The sequence below is a fragment of the Pseudorasbora parva genome, chromosome 4 (genome assembly GCF_024679245.1).
Source record: "Pseudorasbora parva isolate DD20220531a chromosome 4, ASM2467924v1, whole genome shotgun sequence".
Classification (NCBI taxonomy): domain Eukaryota; kingdom Metazoa; phylum Chordata; class Actinopteri; order Cypriniformes; family Gobionidae; genus Pseudorasbora; species Pseudorasbora parva.
Window position 1 is genome coordinate 14,961,116 of NC_090175.1, and position 17,159 is coordinate 14,978,274.

Genomic DNA, 17,159 nt, shown 5'->3' on the forward strand with positions numbered 1-17,159 from the left:
ATAGATCAAAGAAGCGATTCTCCAAGGTAAGCTGTGTTTGTATACCACAGTGTGTGCGTTTGCGAGACAGAGTGTCTCCTGTGCAATTAAATATGAATATCCTGTTATTTTCATACACACAATAGCAATGCAATATTCAGCACATCAGCAGAAACATCATGCACCTTCTCTTGTTTTCTGAAATCCATCTGTGGATCATAACAGTGTGGGGAAGTTATGAGAACAATGAAACTGCAGAACTGCTGCAGAAAATTAGCCCTGAGGATTAAAAAACAACCTCAAAGACTCGCCTAAAAGCTAACCTGCTATTAGGATTTGTCTCACGCGATGATCTCAAGACCCCTCGGCAGCAAAGAGGGGGACCCCGACTGAACGTGATTTCAGCTTGCTTTTGTTTTTAGGGTCAACTAGAAAAGGTTTTCATGCTTGAATGGTCAAAAAACACATTTTATAATTGTCGCAGCACCTCTTTCCTCAGTCTGTCAGTAACGCTCTGTGTAGTTTCTCTATCTCTATGAAGCCCCTCCTTCTGAAAAGCGCAATGTGCTCTGATTGGTCAGCTCGATCAGTGTGTTCGAATGCGTTTGGGAAATGTCACTCCCCTTACCATAACCGTGAGTTTTAACACACTACTAACACAACTCAACCAGGCCTTGCCACCTTTTTTGCATATCTTTTTTTATTGGCTTATATTTTTTTATGTACTGCAATATATGCATTAACCATGTATGTCTAAATATTGATATGATGAAGACACAAATAGCATTACATGCAGGGCTTGACATTAATTATGACGTTGAATTTTACTGTAGTCTTCCCAAAACAAAAGGCATCCGTTATAATCGTGTTGCGCATTATAATGATTCTGTTGAGCTTATGAATGCAATGTCTAATAATCAGAGGTGTTCGGTTTAGTCATCGCTGAAACGCCAGAGTTTTATTCAGAGCTCTTAACTCACTGAAATCTGCACTCTCATCATCAACAACACAGCAGAGACGTATGTAGGAGATTAATTCATCATACAGTGATTGACTTTTTTACATTTGGTTCTATTTCAGTAGCGAAAATAGTTTGAAAAAAATATCACAGCAGAACCACAGCACATCTGATGTGACTGGCATAAAGTTGGCTTGATGTTGGACGTTTGATATTTGCAAATTTAGGGACCTATTCGGACGGAAATTGTTTCTAATGGGGTCGTAAGGTATGTTCATCATTTACATACTCTTTTTGGACAAACACCATGGGCGTGTGGTAATTTAATTGCCACATCTCTGAAGTTAAACATCTTTGAGTAGAAAATTCACTGTTTATATTTTTTTGACCATTGGGGAGCACCGTATCATTGCACTTTGCTGTAATTTGGATGCATTTTAAAGATCTAGCCTACCCTTTTACTACTGAAATGCTGGAGAGTATTTACAAGAATGCACTCTTATTACTGCTCAGAAAAGAAAGAGAAGAAAAACACGTAAACATTTGACATGGACCATTATATATGTTAAATCACGTTTACCTCATGTAAATAAGAGGCTGCATTAACTTATTTCTGTTCATTTTTTAAATGACATTCTTAAAACATGTGATTTAAATAATTAATACTTCCTTATTATTAAATTAAATATAAATGTATTCCTATTATTCCAAGCCAAAATTGTATTTACAGTAGACAATCATTCGAAGGACTGCGTGAGCAGCACATTCCCAGGTTCGTATGATCACAAAACTCGCTCCAATTTTATCATGCAAATGTATTTTTAAGGACCGCCATGTGAGAAACAATTATCATCCAAATAGGTCTATAGATGACAGAACAGTGATGAGAATATTGCTTGAGAATACATTATATTTACATCAAAAAATATATCTGTCTATATTAAAGAGTTTACACACAATCTTATCAGAGCTAAATATACCTAGTTGATGACCTGTTTTTATGTAATACATTTCATGTAGACTTCATTTGGGTGTGTACAGTGTTCATTTACATATCAACTAAATTTTGGCCAGTGAAAATGCTGCATGGCTAGTAATTTTGGAAAACACTAGCCACAGTGGCTGGTGAGCAAAAAAGTTAATGTCAAGCCCTGATTACATTTAATATTCATAAAGTTGTATCCTTTACTGTGTACATATATTACACACGCATGTTCCCGTTTAAAATGTTAATATATGTACATATACACACATTCACAAAAAAAGTTACAATCAGTGGTTACGACAGACGTCTAGTTCCCAGCATGCTTTGGTTCTGACTGTTAAAGGAGAGTATGTGAACTTACAATTAAGTGTTATTCCATGTTTTGTTCAATATCAATATAGAGGGGGATCTGTTTTTGTGTTTAGTGTTCTATTATTTTGGAAATTAAATGGGTTTCTGTGTGTGTGAGTTTTTGGGGTTACCGTTGTGCTGAAGAGTAGAGCCTGTGGTTAGGCTGACAATTGGCAAAACACTATTACATTACTGTATTTAATAAGTAACTCTTTGCTAAATACTTTAGTACAAGCAGGTGTGCTTGTGCTTTTGTTAATTAGCTTAAAATGACACATTTATAATGAAAGTTATTATAAAATAAATATATTACATTATATGTCTCAATATATGTTTGTTTATACTGCATGAATAAATATAGATGTAATATATTACACATGCAGTACCATACCTGATCACATAATATAATATATAAATATTATGAAGTGTATACATTATGATATATTAGTAAATATACTGTCATATTTTTCAATATATGAAAGGCGGCAATTTCATATGTATTATTCAATATACTGTAATATATTAACACAATATATTATTATGTTTGTTTTCAAATACACAGTTAAATAATTTATATAAGGAAATGTATTTTCTTTAAGTAAGGGAAATTAGAAACACGTATCCACACACACCTTATTGAGAATGCCCCTCTCCCGCACAAGTTCTTCTATAGCCTTCTTGTCCATATCCATCTGATTTTTTGTGGCCTCCATTTCTAAGAAAAAAAAACAGAAAAAAAGGCACTTATTATTTAATTTTTTCAAAGCCAGCGGGATATAGCGCTAATTGTTACTTTTCTTTTTGAAAGGCTTTTCACTAATAGGGTTGTTTTCAGAAGCACTTTCCACAGTCTGTGAAGGACCAACGGAAATAATTACACAATTCAAAAAGCCCATTATACGGCTGCAGGCAGAAGGAGGTAGAAAAGAGAACTGGGACATGCAAAGACAGAAATACAGAGTGAGAATGAGCGAAACAGGAGAATGGAACGGTGCCGTGTCTCGTCCGTCAGCGAGCAGGCTTGCATGAGTGGACAATGTAGGGCTGCACTGTCATGTGAAATGGCCATTCCATGTTCTATCCTCGGATGACCCCGCCTCCCTCGCTCTTCGGACGGCCAGCTCACTGACCCCGCTGTCACAGCCCATCTCATCACTCACCCAGCCAACCCTGATTAGGATGACAACATCCATCACTGTGGAAACCCCGATTAAGATGACAACAGGGCTCAGGCTCCATCCATCAAGGGTCAAACACCCTCCATCTGAAACGTCCAATCAGAGCCTGGAGACTTTCACTAATACGAGGTATCTTTATAAATTACTTGGCCTAGTCATATCATTTGTCAAAATGCTCAGATGTAAGGACACTAAGATAAATTAAGTGCACATTTTGCATTTGACACTTTACGAAACTAACGCATACTTTTCTTCTCCATTTGGAGATGTTCTGTATTTCAAAGAGACTGTATGGTACAGTATGTTATGTAGATATATTACAATATGTTCTGATAGGATCACAGGGGGGAAATGGGAAATGCTTTTTATTAATTAAAAAGCAACTAATCAATCAGCTAATGCAAAAAAGAAATTCATCTCATTTGTTAAAAGCTTTTTGTTAGAGAGCATTGACAGGTTGTATGAAATTTCATCCTTAAAAAAGAATAAAGCTATGCAAATTAAATAAAAATGAAACACATATTATGTTAAATATGGGTTCATTTCTTTATGATTTTATTATCGGCTGCTAAAAGCTTGAAAACAACAAAATTTAAGAGACATTGAAAAAATGTCCTATTTAAGCATTCCTATTTATTAATTTATATGTTATTAGTTTTTAAATTATTTCTATTATATAAATTATATTAATAAAAATATAATTGCTTTTATACATTTTATTGTTAATCAGTTACTGTTGGTTCTATGTAGTTCATGATAATGTTAAAGCTGCACTATGTAACTTTTCTGTCCGCTAGATGGCGCCTATTCAAAACAAAGGTGTAGTTTGATGACGCCAAGTCTGAGCTCAGAATCTTAGGACATGCGGCCTTCATCTCACAGCCGGTGGAAAAGAATAGGATAGGACTCGTTAGAAATCATGTTCATGGATGCGATTATTAACGTTACTGTAGTATGAAGCAGAGCAGGACCGAGTGTTGAGGAGCTGAGCAAGGCCGCTGGAGCGATTGTTACGCAAACACACGGCTCGCGAGCAGCAGGACTTTTATTATGACGGGACACAGTCGCTGGCGCCATTTCCGCGACTACTGTGACACTTGTTCACACTGCTAAGAGTAAAGCGTTTTTTAAAAAAAAAACGGAAACCGAGGGTAACGCAGATATGACGCAATTGACAGGAGACTCCCTCAAACATTCCGGCTCCTTGGTTAAAATAGAAATTTTCTCACAATTTACAAATGGTTGGAAACATTTGGGATATTGTAAGAACTTAAATGAATAAAATATACTGGTCTAGTGGTTTTTGGATATTGTACAGCAAAATTCCTACATAGTGCACATTTAATAAATGCATTATTTCATTTACATTACTTTTTGTTAACCTTTGTACACTCTTAGAACAAAAGAAGTTTTTTTTTTTTCATTTTAATTTAATTTTAATAATTAAACAGCTCTTAAACATACTTCTTTTTTTTATCTAAACCTGTGAGAGTTGCAATCTTTTGAGACATTTCTCTTCCTAGAATCTTATTTGCATAAAGTGTTCTTTAATAGTGATTAAAAAACACTATAGGTTCTATATAGAACTCCATTGAACCTTAATTTGTAAGAGTGGTCCACTCTTGTAATTGATGTTTGAAGCAAAAGCAGCTGTGTAGATTCCATGTGGTTTTACACAAACACAGAGCACAAAGAAAAGTTCTAGCCAAAGAACATTATAAAACAGCTAAATAACTTCCATTGGAAGTTCACTATATTCAACAATTATTTTTAAAAAGTACAAAGAATGGCACAAGGACTTTCTTTTGTGTTGCAATTGTTAAACGCACAACCTACTCAGACAAAGCTCTCTTGAATACAGGTCAAATGGTCAATAACTGATGAGACTGATGGAAGTGTCCAGCAAAATTGGCTCTAGGGCATCTCTGAGCAGCGCAGCCTGTATGGTATGAAGATTCTCTGCTCAGCTCGTCAAGGAAGGACTTGTCAGTCCTGATCTAAAGTGACTAACTTTACAGGAACAGTCCTTCTAGACTAGAGCAAACTAAGTACGGTGTTCATTGACGGCTCAACCTGCAGCCTTCTGGTTACCAGATCTGTACCACTGTACACTATTGACCCATCAGAGACTAGCTGAAACCATTAGGATCTACTGCCTTTCATGCATATAGTCTCCTGAGAAATCTATCTTGTGCTCAGCTGGGATGGACAGACCATGAGTATCATCAGGGTAATGGATGCTGGTGTTAGCGAGAGGTCACATAGTGTCTGAAAGAAGAAGGACGAGGTGAGCAGGTGTGCAGAGGAGTAGCAAGAGATGGAAGACCAAAGGACTCTGAGTCCAATCTGTTAAAGAACAGTTTCCAATCATACAGTATGTCATTCACCGCAGGAACTTGTCTCTGATATTTACACACAATCCTGCTTCAAAATAGTGACTTTCGTTTGTAGAAAAAAACATTTACACTGGACATCTTTTAAACATGTAAGCACATGGATCTCTTTCAAAGCAGTTCTCAAATGGATTTAGCCTAGAAATCTAGACGCACCCGAGCGGCAGCAAATCTAAATTGCCACGAGTGTCGTCTAGCAACTCTCAACACCTTCTGAGCTTTAAAAAACAAATTCTGGTCAGGCCAATCACATCGTATAGAGTCAGTGGGCGGGGCTTAACATAATGACGACAGAATTGCGTGCTACTTGTAAACAAAGAAGCTGGCGAACAGCAGTCTTTCGAATCGTCTTTGGCCGCGACTCTGGAAGACTTGGAGTTAAGCTTTTCTTTGAGAAAAGAACAAAGAACGGCACTGAAGTCATTCTTAAGGCCCAGATCACAACGAACGCGTTTTTCAGATTCAAAAACACGGGGCACACTGCACTGCCTTTTTTGGTTGGCGTTTTTTACATTCAGAAAAGAGCAGTGCCCTGCAGTTTTTTTTTATGTTGCTAGGAAACCCCCGAATCAGCTGTCCTGTCAGTCTAATCAATGTAACGGTCACCACAACGGAAGACCACCTCTCCATTCATTCGATTGGACAACAGAAAATAAACGTGATGACATCAGGCGCTTTTCCGCTCAGAGTTGACTTTTTTTCTTCATGCGCTCAGAGCGCTCTTTCAAAAACACGAGGCGCAACAGGCGGATAAAGCAGCACGCATAACGCTCTCTGCCAACCGAAATCCATTCAAAAAAGGCGCCTCTCGCTGCAAAAACGCATTCGGTGTGATCGGGGCCTAAGAAGGGAAGATGTGTTCGGAGTTTTGCCGACCGGATACGGCGAAAGTTTAATCTGTCAACAAACCCCTAAATCATATTAAAAATATGAAGAAAAATAAATAAACTTACATGTCCCTAACATGTAACAAATCTATGGCTAAATATTGTTTAAGTGTTAGACGTGTTATTCAGTGATATATTTGTCCTTTGATGTACACAACAAAGTATATGGTAAGCCTTTTTACATTGTTAATTGATAGTCGATAGACATTTTTCTGTCCTATGCACAATTATATAGTAGTTAGTAGCATTTTATTATCTCTAGAACAGACCTTGGACCAATTATTCTGTCACACTGATTTACAACCTGATCCCCATGATCCTGTAAACATTGGTTTTGAAACTTGAAAGTTAATGTCATTTTGTTCCATTCATTTCCCCTTTTTATTGTTCCGTTATATTACCCCTTACAAAGCACAAACAAACAGTCCACTTTACGCCTCCAGATAAGCGGTCTGAGCACTGAACATGAATCAGGCACAGAGACTAGGGTCACTTTATCACCCTGGAGTCCAATACTGCCCAAGTTTCCTTTCCCTTACTACTCTGGAACTGTGGCGCGCACAGAAATATGTGCAAAGAAAAATTTGTAATGGTGAAAAATTGACCAATACATTTACAGGTTTGACATGAGCTTATGTGTCACACATGTCAATGTTTTATTGACAAATACAATTTAACATTGCAAGCATTAAGGCCTGTTCACACCGAAGGTGATAATTATAAAGATAACAAAAAGATAATGTTGGAATCACTTTCAGAAGGATTTTATCCAGCTGATAACGATAAAAACACTGACAGCCAATCAGAATCCATCCTGCTATAACAAACTCAAGAGTGACAGACAAGCACGCACTTAGAATAAAAAGAACAATATTGTCAGATTGTGTGGACGCTAATATAGTTATCTTTATAGTTATTGTTCTTAGTGTAAACAGGCCTTTAAACCTAATCCGAGCATTTTTGTCATGTACTCAATTTCCCTACACCCTAATGGAAATCGTTAAAATAGGTGTCCTAAAATATTTCACCTTTCTCTGTAAACAGCACAAAGAGTCCACAGCAGCCAAAACCAGGGGTGCGTTTCCCATACAACGATGAAACCGTATTGTCACAAATTTGATGTTCAATCACAACATAACTTCCTTTAAATAATTTATTTAAAATCAAAATAATGGATTTTTTTATATAAATGACTGACATGAGATCTGAGGAATAAATCTCATTTTTCTAATTTTTCACGTCAATGTCATGTGCTTGCAGCAGTTTGGCAGTTTGACATGTGATCCGAATCATAAATTGATACAATGATTCATAACCGTTAAAATCTTTGTTTTGAAATTGGCCCATCACTATATAAGTCATTATTTTGTTTTGTTTTTTTGCGCACAAAAACTATTCTCATCGCTTCATAAAATGATTGTAGAGCCACTGTAGTGAGACTTTGTAACAACGTCTTTAGTGCCTTTTATGGGTCTTGAGAGAGGAAATGACATTGGTGTCAATGAAGGCCTTTCTGAGCCATCGGATTTCACATTTTCACATTTTAATATGTGTTCCGAAGATAAACGGAGGTCTTACGGGTGTTGAAAGACTTAAGGGGGAGGAATTAATGACAGAATTTAATTTTTTGGTTGGACTAACCCTTTAATTTCCAGATTCAATAGGCTCCTTCTTTCATATAAAGCATATACACCAATCGATTAATATCCTAATATTGTGTTGGTCCTCCTTTTAATGCCAAAACAGCCCTGACCCGTCAAGGCATGAACTCTACTATACCCCTGAAGGTGTGCTGTGGTATCTGGAACCAAGATGTTAGCAGCAGATCCTTTAAGTTCTATAAATTGCAAGGTGGGGCCTCCATGGATCGGACTTCTTTGTTCAGCACATCCCACAGATGCTCGATTGGATTGAGATCTGGGGGATTTGGAGGCCAAGTCAACACCTCAAACACGTTGTGCTCCTCAAACCATTCCTGAACCATTTTTGCTTTGTAGCAGGGTGCATTATCCTGCTGAAAGAGGCCAAAGCCACCAGGGATTTTCCATTAAAGGGTGCACATGGTCTGCAACAATGCTTAGTTAGGGGTCGCGTGTTATGTGACACCATATTAGAACCAGCATTAACTTCTTGAGCATTCTGAGCTACAGTAGCTCGTCTGTTTGATCGGACCACACGGGCCAGTCTTCGCTCCCCACGTGCATCAATGAGCCTTGGCCGTCTCTGACCCTGTCGCCGGTTCACCACTGTTCCTTTCTTGGACCACTTTTGATAGATATCGACCACTACAGACCGGGAACTTCCCAGAAGAGCTGTATTTTTGTAGATGCTCTGACTCAGTCGTCTAGCCATCACAATTTGGCCCTTGTCAAACTCGCTCAAATCCTTACGATGGCCCATTTTTCCTGCTTCTAACACTTCAAGTTTGAGGACAAAATGTTCACTTGCTGTCTAATATATACCACTTACTAACAGGTGCCGTGATGAAGAGATAATATTATGCCTGATCGGTGTATAAGCACACTTTTCAAAAATGGCGCTTTAAATCTCTTGACAAACTAAAAGATATAAATGACATTTGTATTCAAAATAAAAAACATATTTTTTTTACTAAAGCTTACTTTTTTTGCTTAAGATAAGCCCAGATGTCATGCAAACAAGAAACTATGCTTCAAACCAAGAGCTGTCGCTCCAACCACACAAAATGTTCACTGAAACTAGGGTTTTCAGAATTACTGCCTTATTGAACTAGGCTGATAATGACGGAACTTGTGCCCATAGTCGGCTAACAGTGCTTTTGGGAAATGCACCCCAGAAACACTCTTTACCTGTCAATGTGACTTTGTGATTGCTAATATCTCTGGAGTGAAATAGTATTGGATATCTTTGGAGCGGATATCTTTTTGAGGGCATCATGAGATTGGCTAAGCCCACAGAATTCAGCAAAACATGTGAACTCACAGCCCTCAAGGCATTGCCTCAGCTGCAAATATTGTTAATTGTATTAAATACCTGAGCCTATTTTTCAGGATTAGCATGAGAGTTAATTAGTAGCCTGAATATCACAACAAATATACACAGTTTATTCGAGGCAGATGCCAAAAGGAGATCTAATGATAATTAGACTTGATTTAAAAATAAACCTGCAAATTATTCCACATTTCTAAAGTTTGCACAACCACACAGACTTTTCCTTTGCATCCTTTTTTTTAGCATTGCTTTGAAATATTCTCTGAAACAGAAAGCTCCACGTTTTTTACAATGTGCTTTTTTGTTGTACCATGCAGATTAAAGTCAAACAAACTGATTTAATAATCAAAAACGATCTGCCTCAATAATGTAAAGTCGGAATTTTCCCTTTTTCTGGGAAAATATTATTTTATAACATGCTGCTGATCATCTTTATTTTCCAACGTAGTTATGTAAAATAGTTTTATTTTGTGCAAACTTATTTGTGCGAGTAAAGGTTGTCAGCCTAATTGGGATCATTATTGCATTATTTGCCAGACAAAAACTGTTCTGAATTCAAAATAATAATAATAATAATAAAAAATAAAATAAAAATCTGACAGTTACATATTTAAAAATAAATTGCCTATTAAAACAGCTTTGATGCAGTTAGCAAAACCTTTTTCTTTTTCTTTTTAAACTTGACTGTAAATAATGAGAAGCTTGTGCTTGGTAAACAACATGTTAGGTCTCCATCAGCTCATCAGCTCTTTTGTTGGGGAACCAACCAAAGAGAGAGAGATAGATGAGAAAGAATCCATATTGGGTACTGATTAAAATCAGAAAAGAATGAGAGATACACAGTGGTGTGTAAAAAGACCCAATCCGAGACAAAGAGCAAGACAAACTGGCCAAAGTATCATTTTCTTTCCAAAAACCTGCAATAAATATTACAATAGTGGGAAAGAACCAAAGAAGGACAGGACAGCATGCACCAGTGGAAATGAAAATCAAAGAAGTGGAGAGAAAAGTAAAGAGGTCAAACGAAAAATAAAATGAAATGAGATGTATTCATTGTTTGAATGTAATAACTATCAACTCTCATCCGTCTAAACTAATTACCTGTTTAGAAAGAGAACAAAGAAAGGAAGATGATGGTGTTTGAAAGGATGGGGAAAGAAGAAGTCTAAAAATCTTCTTGATAATGTTAGTTAAGGTGTCTTTCCCTGAAAAAAAATTATCATTTAGTTTTGCATGTACATTTCTCAACCAGTGTTGTGGTTTAAATATAACAAAAAATACGGCGCTATTGACTTTTACAGTGTAAAGGCCTGTTCACACCCAGAACAATAAGTATATTAGTGTTCACACCAGCAGAAAATATCTGTTTATTCTAAGCATGCGCTGCAGTTTTGTCATCTAGCATTTAAATGCTTGAGCTCTTTAAAGCAGGATGGATTCTGAATGGTTGTCAATGTTTTTATCAGCTGGAAAAATTTCTAAAATGAATATCGTTTCTCTGTGGCATTGTTGTTATAGTTGTGAATAAGAAGAAAAAAAGAAATACTGTAAGCTGAACAGCAACAGTGCCCGTACAGCTGTAAAGATCTGAATTGAGCTGTAGAATTGCAAAGATTTTGACTGAAAGTATAATTATGCCACATGAAAATGAAAATTCATCTTACTACACTGACATTTCATATTCGTACCATTTTAAATAATACATTTATGCTGTAGAGTTCAAATGAGCTTAACAGGAAAGTTTGTGTGTGGTGTGTGCGTGCATGCGTGCGTGTGTGCGTGCGTGCGTGCGTGTGTGCGTGCGTGCGTGCGTGCGTGCGTGCGTGTGTGCGTGCGTGCAAAGAAATCCCCCGCAATATCCAAAATCCTTGTCCTTGTGGGGACATTGTTTTGTCCCCATGAGGAAAGCATCTTATAATTTATAATTTATGCAGGATGAGTTTTTTTGAGAAAGTAAAAATGCAGAATGTTACCATTACGCCTATGAAAAGTCCCCATAAAACATGTAAACACTACGTGTGTGAGTGTGTGTGTGTGTGTGTGTGTGTGTGTGTGTGTGTGTGTGTGTGTGTGTGTGTGTGTGTGTGTGTGTGTGTGTGTGTGTGTGTGTGTGTGTCTGTGTGTCTGTGTGTGTGTTCTTGCCTCTCTCTAGTCCAATGATTTGATTCCTGAGTGTTTCTCTTTGACTCTCCACCTCCACTTTCTGCTCCTGCATCTGTCTGAGTCTCCTCTGCACCCCTTCTCTCATTTTTGTAAGCTTAGTGATCTCCTGTTTCAGATGGGTTACTTCTTCTTCTTTCATCTGAACCACAAAATACATGAACCATTAGTGTGTCTCTGTGTGTATACACATGAAGACCAAACTAACCATCACTAGAAAAAAACATGTAACTTTCAGGGTACAACAGCTTGTCACTAGGATAGTCACCCTTAAACTATTTTGTACCTTATTTATAAAACTTCTTATGGGTATAGTACTATAGGCACTAAAATGCAGCTAAGGTTCAAAGTTGTACTTTTATGGGTATTCCCCAGTGATAAGATGTTGTACCCCTAAAGGTAAAATTTTAGCTTATTACCGTTTAGTTTGTAAAGTTTTGGGTAAGAATTTTTTTTATGTTTTTAAAAGATGCCTACTAAATGTTGTGTGTGCGTGCGTGCGTGCGTGTGTGCGTGCGTGCATGCGTGTGGCGAGGTGGACGAGCAAAGGTGGACGAGCACCTGCAAAGGTGGACAAGCCCCTGCAAAAGCCTGTAAATGGTCTCTCAGTCTTGTTCTGTATGCTAGACAATCATGGAAGACTGCTGACTTGACAGTTGTCCAAAAGATGACCATTGACACCTTACACAAGGAGGGCAAGACACAAAAGGTCATTGCAAAAGAGGCTGGCTGATCACAGAGCTGTGCCCAAGCACATTAATAGAAAGGCGAAGGGAAGGAAAAGAAAGATGTGGTAGAAAAAAGTGTTCAAGCAATAGGAATAACTGCAGCATGGAGAGGATTGTGAAACAAAACCCATTCAAAAATATGGGGGAGATTCACAAAGACTGGACTGCAGCTAGAGTCAGTGCTTCAAGAATCACTACGCACAGACATATGCAAGAGATGAGTTTCAGCTGTCGCATTCCTTGTGTCAAGTCACTCTTGAACAACAAACAGTGTCAGAAGTGTCTTGCCTGGGCTAAAGACAAAAAGGACTGCTGAGTGGTCCAAAGTTATGTTCTCTGATGAAAGTAAATGTTGCATTTCCTTTGGAAATGAGGGTCCCAGAGTCTGGACGAAGATGTTGCTTGAGGTCCAGTGTAAAGTTTCCACAGTCAGTGATGGTTTGGGGTGCCATGTCATCTGCTGGTGTTTTTCCACTGAGTTCTCTAAGGTCCAAGGTCAATGCAGCCGTATAACATTAAGTTTTAGAGCAGTTCATGCTTCCTGCTGCTGACCAACTTTATGGAGATGCAGATAATTTTCCAACAGGACTTGGCACCTGCACACAGTGCCAAAGCAACCAATACCTGGTTTAAGGACCATGGTATCCCTGTTCTTAATTGGCCAGCAAACTCGCCTGACCGTAACCCCATAGAAAATCTATGAGGTATTGTGAAGAGGAAGATGTGATATGCCAGACCCAACAATGCAGAAGAGCTGAAGGCCGCTTTTACCCCTTTTCCACCAAGGCAGTGCTGGTGATAGTTCGGAGCCAGAGCCTAGTTTCAAATCGGTTCTTTGTGTTTCCACAGCCAAAGCACCAGCTCCGAGCCAGGAAAAGTGGTTCTTAAGTAGCACCAAAACATTGCTGGGCTAGAAGTGAGAAGCACTTGCGTCAGCGGCTGGAGGCGGGGTTACTGTGACCAACAAGACGAACACAAACTTGTGACCGCCATTTTTTAAATAGCAGCTAATCAAGCTAACAGCTGCTCGATTGTAATTTCCGTGTATACAAATCATGGAGAGCTGCACGAATGCGTTGGATTCGTGGCTTTTGATGCCGATGTTGGATCATAAATCCATGAGCCATTGAGGGAAGGCTCGTGTGAGATGCATTGGCGCTCTGTGCAGACCGATAGTGTATGACATCAAAGTACAGCGAGTGCAAGCAGCTCCTTATGCTTTTGAAAAGCTCAAGCGGTATTTTGATATCATACGCGGATCAGTCCGCACAGCGCAGATGCATCTAGAACAAGCCTGGTGTGCTTGTATTTCCCGCTGCCTCGCTAGCATTGCTAAAACGCTAGCGAGAAAGATGAGACGTATACAGTGACGTAAGACCTGGCTCTGTGGTGGCTCTCTAGCCTGTGGAAAGCCAAACCGGTTCTTAAAGGCTCTCAAGTCGAACCAACTTAGAACTGACACGAGCACTGGCTCTGAACTTGCACCCGGTTCATTCTGGTGGAAAAGGGGTATATCAGAGCAGCCTGGGCTCTCATAACACCTGAGCAGTGCCACAGACTGATCAACTTTTCTTGTACTTTTAATGTTCATACTTTTCAGTTGGCCAAGATTTCTAAAATTCCTTTCTTTTTATTGGTCTTAATTAATATTCTAATTTTCTAAGATACTGAATTTAGGAATTTGCTGCTCAAGAAATATTTTGTATTATTGAAAAATGAAAACTAAAACCAGATTAACCTTTTTGTTATAGAAAACTATATGCAAAATATGTGGCAAAATGGACAATTAAAATGATTTAATTTTCATTTTCAGTGACAATGGATCATCTCTGTCAAATTGAAAAATAAAATGCAATAGGTGATTTGACATTTAATTTTCACTACAATCTCAAGGCAAGACTGCCGATATTACAGTGAAAAGGCAAACGTGAAAAAGAAACTGCAAATACAGTTTTTAAAAAGCTTTGTATTAATGCTCACAAAATAATAGTGACATGATTCAAATTAAAATGTAAAGTGGTAGTTTTCTTTTTATTTCCTTTATTTCATAGTTTTCCTTTTGAATTTTCATTTAGTCAACTTGTATACAAATGATATGTTAATGAGTAGGTGGGGCTTATTCAAGCCACAGAGAGTGTCCGAGGGTGAGTGAGTAAGTGTGCGGAGCGCATACAAGTTATTTAAACTATAATGTGGTGATCATATTGTATTCCGAGACGAGTCACGATGGCGAAATCTGTGAGACAAATTTTGTGGGAAACACCACTGACTGTGGCGACCAATGACCGTTCTATCTTTTGGACATGTTCGATTCTGAGAACCGGTGAGCGGAGATACTGAGCATGCGTGATAGCATTGTCTTGAACCGAACTGTTTCTCTCGGAGTGGGACAGCTGATGCTGATAATATGAGTACGGGTGAACCGAGGATTTGTGTAAGTTTATGTTATGTAAATATAAGTTTATTTAATCTGTGTAAACATCAGTGGATGTGGATCATTGAAACGAACCGGTTCGCGGAAAAGAACCGAACTTCACATCACTATCATTCAAATTCAGACACTCTCTGTGGCTTGAATAAGCCCCGCCCACTCGTTAACATATAATTTCTATGCAAGTTGACTAAATGAAAATTAAAAAGGAAAACTATGAAATAAAGGAAATAAAATGAAAACTAATAGAATTTGAATACAAGTTGACTTTGAAAATGAAAAAGAAAACTGAAATAAATAAACTATAATTTTACATTTTAATTTTGTCACTATTATTGTGTGAGCATTAATAAAAAGCTTTATAAAAACTGTATTTTTTCATGTTTGCCTAGTGAAAATGAAATGTCAAATCACCTATTGCATTTTACTTTCAGTTTGACAGGGATGATAATGCATTGTCACAGTGAAAATTAAAATGAAATTAAATAAATGTTTTAATGTTACATATTTAGCATACAGTTTTCTATAATGAAATGGATAATCTTGTTTTAATTTTCATGTTTATCATTTAATTGATTTATTTAAAATTGGCAGAAAATGCCTTTCAAAGAGCATAAACTGGACACAGGTATTAGGAGCAAGAGTGATCCAGGGTGCTCAATCTGTGCCCCCTTGTGGCGACCATGAGGCTTGCAATCATCACTCATTAACACTGACTCACAGGGCGAGCTGGGAGTGCCAGCACTACAAAAAAAGTGCAATAAAATAGAATAGGGAAATCTGGATTGTTGTGCAGGTTCACTTTGTCTCTCTAGAGGGCTGCAGGAAATGAAGATAGCCTCACATGTTAAGTCAGAATTTTAGTCTTTTTGTTCTCTTATTGGTCAGCAATACCACATGCCAAAAGACATGCCCATTTTAAACAGAATTACTAATACAGCTACAGCATGTCCTGCAGAGAGGTGCATTCAACCCAACGATCTCCCACCAGACTCAAGCCACTGAAATACAAGCCAGAACAAAGAGAATACAGGCATTTCATTAAATGTAACATTTGCTATATTAACCCCCACTGTGACTCAGCTGGAAGCCTGACGGAAGTTTTGAGCAGGAAAGATCCATCACTAGTCTGACGGGAAAGGAAGAAGAATGGAAACCTTCATCCTCTAGAGCTCTAATTATATAAGAGTGAGACAATTTTGTCAGATTTAAAGAGGGCAGCTCCATAAATCTATAGGTGTGTGTGTGTGTGTGTGTGTGTGTGTGTGTGTGTGTGTGTGTGTGTGTGTGTGTGTGTGTGTGTGTGTGTGTGTGTGTGTGTGTGTGTGTGTGTGTGTGTGTGTGTGTGTGTGTGTAGGACTGTATGTTCTTAGTTAAATGAGGACAAAATTGCACCTTCATTTGAGAAACAATGAATTAATATAATAATTTATTCTTATATATATATCTGTGTACGCGTACCTTCAGGTCTGATGCTCGCTGTTGGTTCTGTTGGGAGAGCTGCTCTAGGCTAATGGAGTTTTGTTCATTATCCTGCTGGAGTTTATTGTTGCGATGTTGTAGTTGTTCCACTTCTTTACTGATTTTCTCGTTTTTAATCTGTCAGCAAGAACACACATTACTTTCAATGGTCATAGTCAGATGTTGTTTCCAACCTAGCTGTTCTGTGGGATAAAATAGTTGAAAAGGGTCTTCAAATGTTAGCTAAATCTGAATCTGAGAGGTTCTTAAATGGTTGTTCATACTTTTTGTTTAACAGAAAGAAATAAAAAAACACTGATATTGCGGTTTTCTTTTAGGGTTATGGTTTACCCAAGATTACCCAACCACTGACTAGATCATACTTAATGTAACTCCTTCCCCCACTATGGATAAGAGTCTTACTTTGTGTTCTTGGAGCTGTTGTTCCAGTTTCTGCTGATCCTCTTGCAAACGCTGGCTCTGCTGAGTGAGAAATTTAATCTCAGATTGTTTGGACTCCTGGTCAGTTTGAAGCTGCTTCACTTCCTTTTCCAACTTCTCCTTCCTCCTGGTCTCCTGTTGAACCTCATTCCGACGCACTTGGATGTCCTGCTGGAGCTGTGAAAGAGAGGTTTAGAAACAAAGACACTGTGCGTCTGTCAGTCTATCTATCTGTCT

The 17,159-nt window shown here is 38.1% G+C and overlaps 1 protein-coding gene across 1 annotated transcript in view; it reads right to left on the minus strand.

The window, feature by feature from the left end:
* The window catches only part of cfap58 (cilia and flagella associated protein 58), a 145,928-nt gene that overhangs the window by 124,769 nt on the left and 4,000 nt on the right, over positions 1 to 17,159 (minus strand). Inside the window, exons 5-8 of the mRNA XM_067442635.1 lie at positions 16,905 to 17,099; positions 16,482 to 16,619; positions 11,844 to 12,003; positions 2,906 to 2,988 (exon numbers count right to left, since the gene is read on the minus strand). Coding sequence (XP_067298736.1) covers positions 2,906 to 2,988; positions 11,844 to 12,003; positions 16,482 to 16,619; positions 16,905 to 17,099 — 576 coding nt within the window. The remainder of the gene's footprint in view (positions 1 to 2,905; positions 2,989 to 11,843; positions 12,004 to 16,481; positions 16,620 to 16,904; positions 17,100 to 17,159) is intronic.